Source organism: Heterodontus francisci, chromosome 13 (assembly GCF_036365525.1).
Source record: "Heterodontus francisci isolate sHetFra1 chromosome 13, sHetFra1.hap1, whole genome shotgun sequence".
Lineage (NCBI taxonomy): Eukaryota > Metazoa > Chordata > Chondrichthyes > Heterodontiformes > Heterodontidae > Heterodontus > Heterodontus francisci.
This window is the reverse complement of record NC_090383.1, coordinates 33,288,101-33,303,303: the sequence shown is the minus strand read 5'-3', so window position 1 is coordinate 33,303,303 and position 15,203 is coordinate 33,288,101. Positions and strand designations below refer to the sequence as shown.

General features: G+C 39.9%; 1 protein-coding gene across 5 annotated transcripts in view; it reads left to right on the top strand.

The window, feature by feature from the left end:
- The window catches only part of afdna (afadin, adherens junction formation factor a), a 598,271-nt gene that overhangs the window by 69,890 nt on the left and 513,178 nt on the right, over positions 1-15,203 (top strand). For all 5 annotated transcript variants that reach the window (XM_068044631.1, XM_068044628.1, XM_068044630.1 and 2 more), the window contains exons 2-5: positions 2,726-2,921; positions 4,176-4,291; positions 11,914-12,071; positions 14,608-14,774. In XM_068044631.1, coding sequence (XP_067900732.1) covers positions 2,726-2,921; positions 4,176-4,291; positions 11,914-12,071; positions 14,608-14,774 — 637 coding nt within the window. The remainder of the gene's footprint in view (positions 1-2,725; positions 2,922-4,175; positions 4,292-11,913; positions 12,072-14,607; positions 14,775-15,203) is intronic.

The window sequence follows — 15,203 nt, the reverse complement described above, 5'->3', positions numbered from 1 at the left end:
GCCATGCCTTATCTCTCTAATCTCTGCCAGCCCGCAGCCCTCCAGAATATCTGCACTCCTCTAATTCTTGTGTCTCTGATTTTAATCACTCCACCATTAGTAGCTGTGCCTTCAGTTGCCTAGGCCTCACAGCTCTCCACCTTTCCACCTCACTTTCCTCCTTTAAGATGATACTTAAAACCTCTGATATGTCTTCCTTTTTCCTCAACCGAGGATTCTGCTCCACTGTGGTTGACAGGGCCATCAACTGTGTCTGGCCCATTTCCCGCACCTCTACCCTCACCCCTTCCCCTCCCAGAAGCCCGTCAGGGTTCCCCTTGTCCTCACTTTCCACCCCATCAGCCTCCATATCCAAAGGATCATCCTCTGCCATTTCCACCACCTCCAGCGTGATGTCAGTACCAAACGTATCTTCCCCTCCCTTCCCCTGTCAGCATTCCGAAGGGATCGTTCCCTCCTCGACACCCTGGTCCACTCCTCCATTACCCCCACCACATCATCACCTTCCCCTACAATCGCAGGAGGTGTAATACCTGTCCATTTATCACCTCACTATCCCAGGCCCCACACACTCCTTTCAGGTGAAGCAATGATTTACTTGTATTTTCAGTGTAGTATACTGTATTCGCTGCTCACAATGTGGTCTCCTCTACATTGGGGAGACCAAACGCAGACTGGGTGACCGCTTTACGGCACACCTCCACTCAGTCCGAAAGCATGACCCCGAGCTTCCGGTTGCTTGCCATTTCAACACTTAACCCCTGCTCTCATGCTCACATCTCTGTCCTGGGATTGCTGCAGTGAACGTCAACGCAAGTTCAAGGAACAGCATCTCATTTACTGATTAGGCACGCTCCAGCCTGCCAGCCAAAACATTGAGTTCAGTAATTTGAGCATGACGGGGCCCCCCACTTTACTTTTATTAACTTTTGTTTGTTTTATCATCGTTTGTTCAGTTTGCCTACGCACTTTTTTTTCATGTTTGTGCTTGTAGCTGTTCAGTTTTCAGTCCATTAACACCTATCTGTACTAATGCTTTCAACACACCATTAACATATTGTTTGCCTTTGCTCAATGATCTTCTGGTCGGTTATTCTGTGACCACCTCCTGTCTACACCTTCTTTGTTATCTCTTGCCCCACCCCCGCTTTACTGGTTTAAAACCTTTCGCATTTCTAATATCTGCTAGTTCTGAAGAAGGGTCATTGACCTGAAACGTTAAATCTGCTTCTTTCTCCACAGATGCTGCCAGACCTGCTGTGCAGTTTGCAGTTACACTGATAAGAGGGGCCCCTCTCGTTGTCTATGCTATGCTGTACCAGGCTCAAACTGCGAGCTAACTAATCTGTCCCACAATGCCTCGGTCAAATACTCCATTTTGTACCAATATGTAGCTATACTTTCAACTCGTATATGAGAGTATATATGTATACGTATATTCACTAGGATTATATTAATCTACTTACTCAAATAACAGTTACAGAAGCAAAAGCTCAGCAAAACTGCTCCCACAATAAGCAAATAGGAACATAGTTTTCTCATTTTTGAAACTTAGCAGTTCTCTCAGACCTGGGACCCTCCCTATAGTCCCTTGGAGTGCTCTCAGAGCTATGCCCTTTTATCCTTCTCTTCTCACTGTCAGGCATCTAACAGTGAATCAAGCACAATTCTGCCAAACCTCAAGTTCTCCCTCCATGTTGGTGACCAACAAGGAGATTACCTCTTTTGCTGCCACACTCAGTTCTGCAAAACGCTTGAGCCATCCAACAGTGCTACCAAAACTGAGCACTGCCTCCAAGTGCATCTAACTCTTAAAACCTCCAGTTTTTCTGAGTGCCAAATAGCTGCATACACATAAATATACCATCCTGTTATGTGTCCCCAGCTTTAAAAATTGAGGGATAAAGCTTAATTGAAGGAATATATGCACAAAAATGCTATGCATTTGTAGTTTTTACAGAATAGAGATGGGGGAATTTGATCCCCAAAGTACTGGTTAAAAAGTCTCTCTTTTTAAAAAAAAAACTAGCGAATAAAGCTGGAACTTGACCTGTCACTGTGAAACATGTCATGACCTACATTGCTTTATACTATTATAAAACATTGCATACTCTGACTTGTACTGAGCAGTTCCACAGGACATCTGCATATGTTTCTCCCTCTCCCACATTCATTCAAAATGTTTGTACTTCACTCACAAATTACTTTTGAAATGGAGTGACGGTGGAAAACATGACACGTCTGCAGCAGTAATCATCCATAGTGACAGATAAGTGACTAGTTATCCTTTTTTTTGGTAATATTGATTGCAGGAGGGCTATTGGCTCGGAAACAGAACTCTGCTCTGCATCGTGCTGTGACATTGAAACTCTGCCTAAACTACCAAATAACATAGTTTGACATCTAATATTTAGTACAATACCTCTGACAGTGCAGTAGTCTATCAACACTGCAAGACTGTCAGCCTAGGTTAATGGACTTCAGACTAAACCTTCTGATCCATAGGTGGGTGTATCACCAACTGGCACTTGTGGAAAGTACAGTTCCATTCTTTCTTAGCCTGAAGAGTGGGAGGAAGAATAACATCCCTTCCTGTTCAAAATGAGAATTTTTTTTTTTTATAGAGAACCTGAGTTTATTTACAAATTAGCTGTTGGTTTTGCACTTTTTGGTATAGTAACTTGTGCTTTCCTGTTTTTATAACGTGAGTTTTTTAATTTCCTAGGATCTGGAGTTCCATGGTGTGATGAGATTTTATTTTCAAGACAAAGTAGCAGGGAACTTTGCAACAAAATGCATCAGAGTGTCCAGCACTGCTACCACACAAGATGTTATAGAGACTCTTGCAGAGAAGTTCCGACCAGACATGCGCATGTTGTCCTCTCCTAGATACTCACTTTATGAAGTGCACGTTAGTGGTGGTGAGTTTCTTGATCAAGCAATTTTTCAAATGTTTCCTAAGACAGGCAAAGCCCTCTGGAGCCATATAATATGTTCAGGTACCACTGATGCCTTATTAATTCTGGTTTTACTCTTGTAAGATTCATGTGTAATTATTGAACTTTTGACTAATGATCCAGATTCCCTATTGCAGTCAGCACCTGGACACTCCTCGACAAGTGCACATTCTGCTTTTTATGAAGTGTCATACAATATCAAGTGCAGCCCAGGGCTGTAAACGCTGCAACAAAAAAAAGCACTGGGGAGATTTTTGTTTTGATGAGCATAATGGTTGCCTTAAGGTGAAGTGTTTATCCTCAAAGCATGATGCTTCGTTGGTATACATTTGTTGAAGATTCTCAACCTCGTATACGGGATATTGCCTGGCAGAATGAAGAAGGTCCTACAAGACAAGTAATCTTTCTTTGTGCTAATTTAATAGGCCTCAGAGGAACAGCAAGAGGACAAGCACGTTCCCCATTGAGAACCATTCCAGTCTGTTCTGGGCATCATTTTGTGTTATGCCATTGTATGTTCATGTCAAGTTGTAGAGGATGGGGCAAAAAAACTTTAAAAATCCATTTGTTATTGTAACTTCAATTTAAATACAGTTCCATCAACAAAATTGGTCTGTCAGAATCGGCACCAGTTTGTTACTTGCAGCATTTGTAAAATCTTTATCGTGTTATCCTCTCTCCTGCCCCTGCTGTTTCCTATATAGCTACTTAAGATTGCTAGCCATTAGAAAGCAAGAAGGACACTGAACAATAAGTATTTCCTTCAGAATTTCCTTTTCATTTGGATGTCATTTATTTAACTAAAGTTCAGAAATGTTTTTAAATAGATTGCCATCATTATTACCTGAAGTCTGAAATTTCTTTTTATTGACTGCTTAGTTGATTTAAAACTATTCTAAATATATTTTATATATACACAAAGCCATATAACTTTGAAGTTGTTAGGCTGAAAAAACAGATACGGTGGAGTATTACTTTGGACTAATTTGGCTATGCATTGGGATTCTTCTGTCAGCTTTCCATTCTTGTGGCATTTCAGGGTGTTAGCATTAAAAGCCACTCTCTTCTATCTTTGTTCCAATGTATTTGCTCTGCCTGCATTGATTATAAAACCATTTAAGTTATGAATGCTTGTATGTTTCATTTATAGCAGGGAAATAAAATATTGGCATGTATAATTTCTTTTGTTTTATAAAACATCTAAACTTTATGTTACAGAGGAGCGTAAACTTGACCAGGATGAAAAGCCTTTAGTTGTACAATTAAACTGGAACAAGGATGATAGGGAGGGAAGATTTGTTTTGAAGAATGAAAATGCCTTTCTCCCACCAAAGGTAAGCTGTATAGAAGTTTAGTGTTCTGTGTTTTGTTTTTGCTACATACTGCTTGATAAATCTGCACAATTTGTAACTCCATCGCAGTCTCAATAGATCAGTGCAGTGCACGGTGTAAAAAGTCACAGATTCAATCATTGTTTTATGTTCTGAGTTGGGTAGTAGAGTTGGTCTTGAGGCCATAGATCTAATCCGGGTTGCTGATGCTGCTTGATTTTCATTGTCTCTTGGTACTCTGTACTTGTAACGAAATACATTCCCAGCACCCGGTACCTGGGCTTAGTATGAATGGTTTATTTGAGTGAAGTAGGAGAAGGCTGCTATCCTTGTGCAGCTGTACTGTACGTAGCATGTGCAGCTACATTCCCTTTGTCAAATCCATGGTACTTTAGCAAATGGTAATATTTGAAAGTTTCAGCACATTATCCTCAAGTGTTTCTCCAAGAGGAGGCTGGGCAACAAGATTGTTCAGGAAAATTAAATGGAGATTGGAATGGTGGGAGAGAATATATTTGTCTTTTATTTCATAAAGGGTTAAAAGTCATGTATTTTGAGAAATGTGAAGTTTCCTCTACAGAGCAGTATTTTGTCATGTTGATTACTTTTAAACATTTATATTGAGTTTTTTGTTTCGGATCCAAAGTAGATGACCTCGCTCCTTCCTTTATTAAACTCCATCTGCCACAGTTTTACCTACTCCCATTATAAGACCATTGTTTGTGCTATAATTTTCCTTGAGATCTCTTTATATTTTTCTCTTTTGCTGCTTTCAGGAGTTCTGTAGAGAAATCCTACCAGAATTCTATGTCCTTTGTTGCATACATTACCCTTATTTGGGCAGCTCTCCCCATCCTGCCCATGAGATATTAAGCTGGTTGTACTTAAATTTGATACGTCACCAGGACTGGATAAGATGCATCCCAGATACTTGGGGAAGTATGGGTGGAAATTGCAGAGGCACTGGCCAGGCATAATCTTACAATGTCAGATACAGATGTGGTGCAAGAGGACTAGAGAATTGCAAATTTTGCACCCTTGTTTTTTTTTAAAAAAGGGTTCAAAGACGAGCCCAGCAACTACAGGCCAGTCAGTTTAACCTTGGTGGTTGGAAAGCTTTTAGAAACTATAATTAGGGACAAAATTAAGAGTCACTTGGATAAATGTGGATTAATTAAGGAAAGCCAGCACGGATTTGCTAAGGGCAAATAGTGTTTAATTTGCTTGTGTTTTTTGAAGCGGTAACAGAGGGGGTTGTGAAAATGGACTTCGAAAAGGCATTTGATAAAGTGCCACATAACAGACTTGTCAGCATGGATAGAGACCATGGAATAAATGGGGCGGTAGCAGCATGGATATGAAATTGTCTGAGTGACAGGGAACAGTAGTGATGAACGGTTGTTTTTCAGACTGGAGGAAGGTATATAATGGGGTTCCCCAGGGACTGGTGTTGGGACCCCTGCTTTTCTTGATATATATGAATGATCTAGACTTGGGTGTATAGGGCACAATTTCAAAATTTTGCTGATGACCCAAACCTTGTAAGTATTATGAACTGTGAGGACAATGGTGATAGACTGCAAGAGGACATGAACAGACAAGTGGCAGATGAAATTTAATGCAGAGACGTGTAAAGTGATTAATTTTGGTAGGAGAGGCAGTATAAATTAGAGGGTACAACTCTAAAGTGGGTGCAAGAGCAGAGGGATCTGCGGGTATATGTGCATAAATCATTGAAGATTGCAGGGCAGGTTGAGAAAGCGGTTCATGAAGTATATGGGATCCTGGGCTTCATAAATAGGAGCGTAGCGTATAAAAGCAAGGAAGTTATGATAAACCTGTCTAAAACACTGGTTCGGCTTCAACGACGTCCATTTCTGGGCACCACGCTATCAGAAGGATGTTAAGGCATTAGAGAAGGTGCATAAAAGTTTCATGAGAATGGTTCCAGGGATGAAGAACTACTTTATTTAATTTTTAGTTTTAGTTTAGAGATACAGCACTGAAACAGGCCCTTCGGCCCACCGAGTCTGTGCCGACCATCAACCACCCATTTATACTAATCCTATATTCCTACCACATCCCCACCTGTCACTATATTTCCCTACCACCTACCTATACTAGGGGCAATTTATAATGGCCAATTTACCTATCAACCTGCAAGTCTTTTGGCATGTGGGAGGAAACCGGAGCACCCGGAGGAAACCCACGCAGACACGGAGAACTTGCAAACTCCACACAGGCAGTACCCAGAATTGAACCCAGGTCGCTGGAGCTGTGAGGCTGCGGTGTTAACCACTGCACCACTGTGGGTAGATTGGAGAAGCTTGGTCTGCTTTCCTTGGAGAAGAAAGGTTTGAGGGGATTTGATAGAGGTGTTTAAGATTGAGAAAGTTCTGGACAGAGTAGATAGGGAGAAACTGTTCCTGTTGGTGAAAGGATCAAGATTTAGAGGACACCGTTTTAAGGTGATTGGCCAAAGAAGCAACAACGACATGAGAAACTTTTTTTTACGCAGCGTGTGTTTAGGATCTGGAATGCACTGTCTGAGACTGTGGTGGAGGCAGATTCAATCGAGGCCTTCAGAAGAGAACTGGATAATTAAGTGAAGAGGAAAATATTTGCAGGGATACAGGGAAAAGAAAGTGGAGTGGGACTAGGTGGGTTTCTCTTTCAGAAAGCTGGCACGTACACGACAGGCCCAAGGGCTGCTTTATGTGCTGTAACCATTCTATGATTCTATGTGCCTTGATGGTATATTCTCTCTTTCATCTGTAGTATTTTTGAAACTGATGCTGTGTCTATTATACTGTCAGTTTAATATCTTTTTATTTTTAATCACTACAGCTTTATCTTCAACCAATACCTTATTACTTCCTATAACTATTTCTGTTCCCAGAGTGTTTGTTTTTATGTATTCCAACCGTTGCTGTCTTCTATCTTATTATTTCTATCTATATCTATCTGTCCCAGCAGTATAGCTCCTTCCTGTTTCTGTACTGGTGCCAGTGCCCTAGGAATTGATGCACCTTTCCATGCCACAGCACGTATTCATCTTCCTAACTTGCTTATCCTTATGTTAATTAGCAAGTAGCTAGGGTAGTAATACGGTGATTACGCCCTCCGAGGTCCTGCTTTTTAATTTCTATCCTAGGTTCTGTACCTCGGCAGGCCTCCTTCACATTCTTGTGGTGTAGACCACAACTGAGAATTCTTTTTCATCCTCTTCCAAGTTCTTTTTCATTCACTTGGGAACATCCCTTGTCACCAGAGGTATTGAGTCGTAGGACTGCTTTACCACTCTAGTTGAGGTAATTTTTTTGCACAAAGCAGTTATTGAACGTAGGGTAATCTTGAGCCTTTGGGACTATCTAGAAATAGGTGTAGGAGTAGGTCATTCGACTCCTTGAGCCTGCTCTGCCATTGATCGTGGCCTTAACTCCACTTTCCAGCCTGTCCCTATAACTCGACTCCCTTGTAGATCAGAAATCTAACTCAGCCTTGAATATATTCAATGACCCAGCCTCCACCGCTCTCTCGGGAAGAGAATTTCAAAAATTAACAGTCCTCAGAAGAAATTCTTCCTCATCTCCATCTTAAATGGGGACCCCTTATTTTGAATCTGTGCCCCCAGTTTTGGATTTCCCCACGAGAGGGAACATTCAACATCTACTCTGTCAAGACTCCTCAGAATCTTATATGTTTCAATAAGGTCACCTCTCATTCTTCTAAACTCCAATGAGTAAAGGCCCAACAGTTCAACCTACTTCATAAGACAGCCCCTTCATCCCACAAATCATCCTAGTGTACCTTCTCTGAACTGCCTGCAATGCATGTAATATCCCTCCTTAAGTACATTCCATTTGCCTCAATTACTTGCACCTGCACGCTAGCTTTTTGTGATTCATGTATGAGGACGCCGACATCTCTCCTGTACTGCAGCATTCTGTAGTCTCTTTCTATTTAAATAATCTGTTTTCCTATTCTTTCAGGCAAAGTGGGCACCCTCACATTTTCCCATATTATACTCTATATGCCAATTTTTTGCCTACTCACTTAACCTATCTATATTCCTTTACACAGACTCTTTGTCCCCTCTTCACAGCTTGCTTTTCTACCTATCTTTGTATCAGCAGCAAATTTGGCTACCATACACTCAGTCCCTTCATCCAAGTCATTAATATAATTTGTAAATAGTTTGGCCCCAGCACTGATCCCTGTGGTACTCCACTGGTTACAGTTTGTCAACCTGAAAGTGCCCCATTTATCCCAATACTCTTTCCTGTTGGTCAATCTTCTATCCATGCTAAGTTTTATATTCCCTAACACCATGAGCTCTTATTTTGTTTAATAACCTTGTATGTGGTACCTTATCGAATGTCTTTTGGAAATCCCAATACACTACATTTGGTTTCCCCTTTTATCCACCCTACTTGTTACGTCCTCAGAACGCTAATAAATTTGTCAAACGCTATTTCCCTTTCATAAAACCATGTTGACTCTGCTTGATTGCATGATAATTTTCTAAATGTCCTGCTAAGACTTCCTCAATAATGGATTCTAGCATTTTCCCAATAACAGATGTTAGGCTAACTGGCCTGTAGTTTCTTGCTTTCTGTCTCCCTCCTTTCTTGAATAGGTGCTTTCCATTTGTGTTTTTCCAATCCACTGGGATCTTTACAGAATATAGGGAATTTAGGACGTTGACAACCAGTGCATCCACTATCTCTGCAGCCACTTTTTTTTTTAAGACCGTAGGATGCAGGCCATCATGTCCAGGGAACTTTACTACCATTAGTTCACAGAGTACTTTTTCTCTTAATGGTTGTTTTAAGTTCCTCCCTCCCTTTTGCCTCTTGATTTTCTACTGTTCTTGGTATGCTTTTTGTGTCTTCTAATGTGAAGACAGATACAAAATACTTATTCAAAGTCACCACCATTTCCTTGTTTTCCATTACTAATTCCCCAGTCTCATCCTCTGAGGGACCAGCTGTTCGTTTCCTTTTTATATATTTGTGGAAGCTTTTTATTGTCTGTTTTTATATTTCTTGCTACTTTACTCTTTAATTTCTTTTTTTTTTTAGCCATCCTTTGGTTTCTAAAATTTTCCTAATCTTCTGGCCTACCACTAATGTTCGCAGCACTGTACACCTTTTCCTTCAATTTGATACCACCCTTAACTTCCTTAGCCACGGATGTTGCATCCTTTTCATAGTCTTTCTTTCTCAGTGGCATATATTTTTGATAGTTATGAAATTTTTTTATATGTCTGCCACTGCTTTTCAGCCATCTTTTTACCCTATTTTCCCTGTCTGCTTTAGCCAACTCTGTCGTCTTACCCTTGAAATTGCCTTTTATTTAAGTTTAAGACACTGATTTCAGATCAAAAGTTCTCGACTTCAAACTGAATTTGAAATTCATCATGTTATTGCTCTTGCCTATAGGATCCTTTTACTATAAGTTCATTAACCCTATCTTATTGCACATTACCAAGTCTAAAATAGCCTGCTCCCTGGTTGTTTCCAGAACATACTGTCCCGAATACACACTATGAACGCATCCTTCAGCCCAGCTTTGTCAATTTGATTCATCCAGTCGATTATTGCAGTACCTTTCTTATAAGTCCTGGTTATTGCTTGATTTGTACTCTGTCCTACAGTGTAGCTACTGTTAGTCCTATAAACTACTCCCACCAGTGACTCTGCTTTACTGTTTAACGCAGCCTAAATTGATTCTGCATCTGATCTTCCAAGCCAGAATCATTTCTCTCTACTGTACTGATCATATTTTTTTGGTTGGTTGGCATCCTTCCATCAATGAAAGATGATGGACATGCAGCAAACAATTCATTTAAATGGAATGTCTTCTCTTGGTGCACCTTTGCTGATGGCTGTGAAGGCCAATCCTTGAGAGGCAGGTTCTGCCGCAAGTGCTGCACGTGAAGCTGCCAAGTGACGCTGTGATGATGCAGTCATCTTTTATTAACAGAACTATCCCACCTCCTTTTTCTTTCTTATCCTTCTGAAATGTCATGCCCTTGAACATTCAGTTCTCAGTCTTGGTCACCTTGCAACTACGTCTCTAATGGCTATCATTATCATACTCATTTATTTCTATTTGTGCCATCAATTCCTCCATCCCGTTACGCATGCTGCATGCATTCAGATAAGAGTCTTTAATTCTGTCTTTTTAACATCTGGCTGCTGTTTTTCAAGTTCAGTTCAGTAGCTGAGAGGAGTGACTCAGATTAAATGTTTAACTCATTTTGGTTCTTCATTTCACTATAGATGACAGATTTTGGGTCCTGTATATAGTATATTTACATAACTTCTTGCTGTCAAGTTTTTTTTCCTGCCTTGTTTGATTTCAAGATGCCTTCATCTGATTCTGAAATGTGCCACTCCCCTATATTTAAAAATAGGCATCAAATGTATACTTACACAGTAGTTTGATCTCTATTTATGTATGTTCAAAACCCATCAGCAAATCTAAATATTGCTTAGAATCTCTAGCTAAATTAACATGCAGGGGATAGTATTTACTGGTCAGTTCTGTACAGTGCTTTTCTTGTCAGGGGTAATGATTGGGTGTTTAGTAAATGAAAACTGGAAAATCGAAGATGTGGTCAGATCCCTTTTCTAGACCAGATGTTAAAGTATTTTAATTTTGAGTAGACTTTGCAAGAAAGCTTCATAAAGGCAGGTTTTGTGAGAAAACATTGGAATATTTTCCTTAAAAATGTGATCATGTTACTTTGTGTTTAAATTTCGCCAACAACAGTTGAGAGCTAGCAGTGTTTGTGTGTCCACACTCTCCACTGCTGCGCGCTCGCATCTGTTCTAGGGATTCTACAGTATTCTGGGCAGTCTCAACCCATCTTAGTGGGTATTGTGGATTTTTGGCACAAAATTAGCATTAGGCAGTCTTAGCAAGCATAGTATGGCAAGTGGAAGTGCCATACTGGTGTATTGGGAGTGATCTTCTGGTATTGTTGGAGGAATTGGTTGTGTTACTCTGACCTGGGTATCTGAAATGGGAAAGGTGCTCCATTCCAAGTGCCAACATGCCACAATGAAAGGAGGAAACACACTTGATCTTTGGGCTAAATTACTTATTAGAATGCCAATGGAGGTACATTGGTGTTTTGATGGTAACCATAGGTCCTTTGTGCATAATAGATTTTTAAAACAAAATGCAAAAAAAATTGTGCTGCTGTGTACCTCTTGCATTAAAATTTAATATGAACTAATTTTCTTAAGCTTTAGTATAGAAGGAACACAACTCTAACAAGCATTAGAGATGACTGAAAACTAGGTCAATCCAGTTTTTAAGCACGTTATTAACCAGCGAAACCAATCAGATTGAAAGCTGAAAGTCTTGTCAAAGTAGGATTTCTGTACGCCATACTTGAATATAAGTGGGAGCTGCAAAATAATGAAATTGCAATAAAACAAAACTTTTCAGAATAAGTAAAGGGGGGTAAAGTGACTATAGAAATGTTGCACTAATATGGGAATTACAGTTAAGTGCATTGCAAATAAACGGGGATGTGTTTTTCATTTTTAAGCTTGTGATGACTTGGGGTTAAAACTATGCATATACTGTGACACTTGTTTGAGTTACAGAAGTCTCAGAGTAATGGTCCAGAAAAAGAGAAGGAGGGTGTGATCCAGAACTTTAAAAGAACACTCTCGAAGAAGGAAAAGAAAGAGAAAAAGAGACGAGAAAAGGAAGCACTAATGCAACCTACAGATGATGATGGACCTATTTCCAGTGGTGATGGGTAAGCAGTAGCAAGCTACTATTACTCCAACAGCTTTCCTGTGCCCACAGCTATAATAATTTCAGTGTTCATTATTCTCTGAAGTAATGCAATAATGTGCATCCTACTTTAACATTGTTCACTTGTAGTATACATCATCAGTACTTCCATATTTTCATCTGTGTACTCAAAACAAGATTTGTGTGCAAGTTAAAACTTAAGTTGTGTAGTGCTGAGTTTGACATGCAACACTTAAAGAAAAGGAAATAGAAGCTACACTGCTGAAGTATAGTAAGATAATCCAGAATAGATGACTTCCGAAAACAATCGCCTTCCTCAATTCCTATTCTATGTGCTATGATGTAGGATCAGTAGGTATCTAAACCTATTTATCTAACTTTTATCACTGTTACTAACCTTCCGACCCGCACCTTTTCTCTAATGCCTCAACCTAGTCCTCCGGTGACCAATATTTCCTATTCCAATGGTGCAAATTGCCCACAACACTGCTGGGAAAGAGAGGTCTTGCGCCTCTAGTACTATTGAGGGACACTAAGGTAGAAAATCTGGAAAGGGAGAAGCAATTTATAAACCCAACACAAGACTTCAAAAGGAGAGTGCAGAAAGGGTCCTGACACAGGCCAGAGGGAAACTAACCTGTGAGTTTGTCTTTTTTTTTATAAAAACTCTACCATTTATGGCAGTGCTAAATTCTACAAACGAGAGAGAATCTGGTGTATAATGGTTGCCATTGCAACTATACATTAGTAAGGAAAATACTAATCTCATTTTTCACCCTGTTGAGATCAGCAGAGTGCTTCAAGGTGGCTCTGCCTTGGTCCCTAGAACAGCCAATAAGAAGGTACAGTTCCTCAATTCTTCAATCTCAATCCATGTGATTCACCTGATAAACCCAAGCTGAATTTTGCAAGCTCTAGTACGTAAACTAATTTCCCATTCGGCTGCAAATCTTCTAATTGCTGAAAGTAAGTGCAGAAAAATATTGTGAAAAGCATCTTTCTGCAGTTATAAGTGGTGGTCCTTTCTTTGAAGTATTCTGTACTTTTTACTTCTGACTAACTGGTTTTATTTCTGTACAAATCACAAAATAATTATAGATGAGGCAGATCATTCAGTCTATCTTGCTTTAAGAATGACTATGAAGCTGTCATATTTCTGCATCCAGTTGTCTCAAATCATTCTAACATTTTTGTCTCTTTATCAGAAAATCCATTACATGCATTTATTACTCTTGTGAAGGTTCGCTAGATCAGTCTTAAATTTAAGTTGTACTAGTTTGAACATATGTCCCTTTGCTTTAAATTCTCAGCTTAATTTAAAGTAATGTGCAGAATTTACCTTTCCTTTTCCCTTAACTAAAATACTGTTGAGATCATCTCATTTGTAGGTTGAAAAGCCAAAGTTTCTCCGGTCTTCCCTCATAAGTCAGACCTCTGACATTTGAGTTCAGCCTTGTGACTCCTCTTTGTGGTGTTTGCAGATCTTGAATGTCTCCCCTGTATCTTGGTGATCAGAACTGCATAAAGTACTCCAGTTGTGGTGTGATCCGAGAACTGTACATGTCGATCATGATTTGTATATTCCCATTTTTGTTTTGTATCATTGCTTTTTGTTCTGTATCCTTTGCCAATTTCTCTGTAGCTTTGACTTATCGAATAATCTTTTGTTTGCAACTTGGCCACCTGCAGTTTGGAAGTCCAGGTACATGGCATCCTGAGGCAGTCCAATCCTGTTGGGTTATTTTCTCTGACTAAGTTGGTCTGTCATTCTTGTCTGGATCTATGTTGACTGCTAATTACTAGGTTACCTTGGAACCCTAGAAGATACAGCCAATGCTTATTGGAATTATTTAATGGAAAACAAGTAATTCTCCCTTTGCAACTGCTCCAGCCCCACCCTGCCACTTCAATACAGCCTGTAGCCTAACTGACCTGTCATGGTCAACCATGAAAAGGTTATCCTCCACAACAACAAATGTGGTTGATGTGTCTGTGGGATATGTTGCAATCTGGATAATTTGTTTGGTGTGTTCCAAAAACTGTTTAATATTAGCAGTTAAGATGCCATTCATTAAGCCCCCCCCTTACCCAATCCAACATAATCACTTTCCGGGAGAACAAAGCAGAACAATACAAGAACGTGGCAGCAAAATCCACAGACCTGCAGAGAGAAATGAGTGACTAAGTCCAATATGGCATTAATAAGCTGGACTTTGTTAGCTAGCCCAATTGAACTCAAAGGGTTAGACAAAATAACTTGCTTTAGTCCTTAAATCCACATTTCTGTCAGTCAGCCTGACTGACAATGTGTCATTTTACTACTGCTTCAACCAAAATATTCTTTTCATGAAACCACCAAAAACCCAGGAAACTATATTGAAAAATAAAATTTGTCAGATAAATTTGAGTTCCTAAGAGAATGCTCAGAGTTTCTTAAGCTTCCCAAGCGACTTAAAATTGCTCAATCTGGTTGTTTACATTTTTTTCTGCAATATCATGCAAGTTTTAAAATGGCAAATATTTCTTTCTACCAAAAGTGAGAACTTGAGTTCACATCTTGCAGCAGAGGTATACAAAGACATGCCAGAGACTAGCTTCACCCGTACAATATCTAACCCTGAGGTAGTTATGAAACGAAGACGACAGCAAAAGTTAGAACAAAGAATGCAAGAATTTCGTAGCGGTGATGGGCGGCCTGATTCAGGTATTGACAGCTTGTGTTTGTATAGTGTCTTTAATGTAGAAAAACATCCCAAACGTTTGCTGAGTAATTAATAAAACAAAGTACTGAGCCACAGGAGATATTAGAGGAATGCTCAAAAGCTTGATCAAATAAGTGGGCTTTAAGTGGTGTCTCAAACTAAGAGTGGAGTAGTTTAGGAAAGGAATCCAGAGTATGGAGCCAAGATAATTTAAGATATGGCACAAGTGGTAGGGTGAAGGGAGGGGATGTACAAGAGTCTAGTCAGAGGAACGGAGTGTTCAGCGGGCTGTAAGAGGGTTCCAGTTATTGATGGGGATAAGACCCTGAAGGGATTTAGAGACAAGGATGGAAATTTTCAATTTGAAGGGTTAAGGGACTGGGAATCAGTAAAGGTCATAGAGGGTGGGTTAGTTGGAGGATGTTAAATGT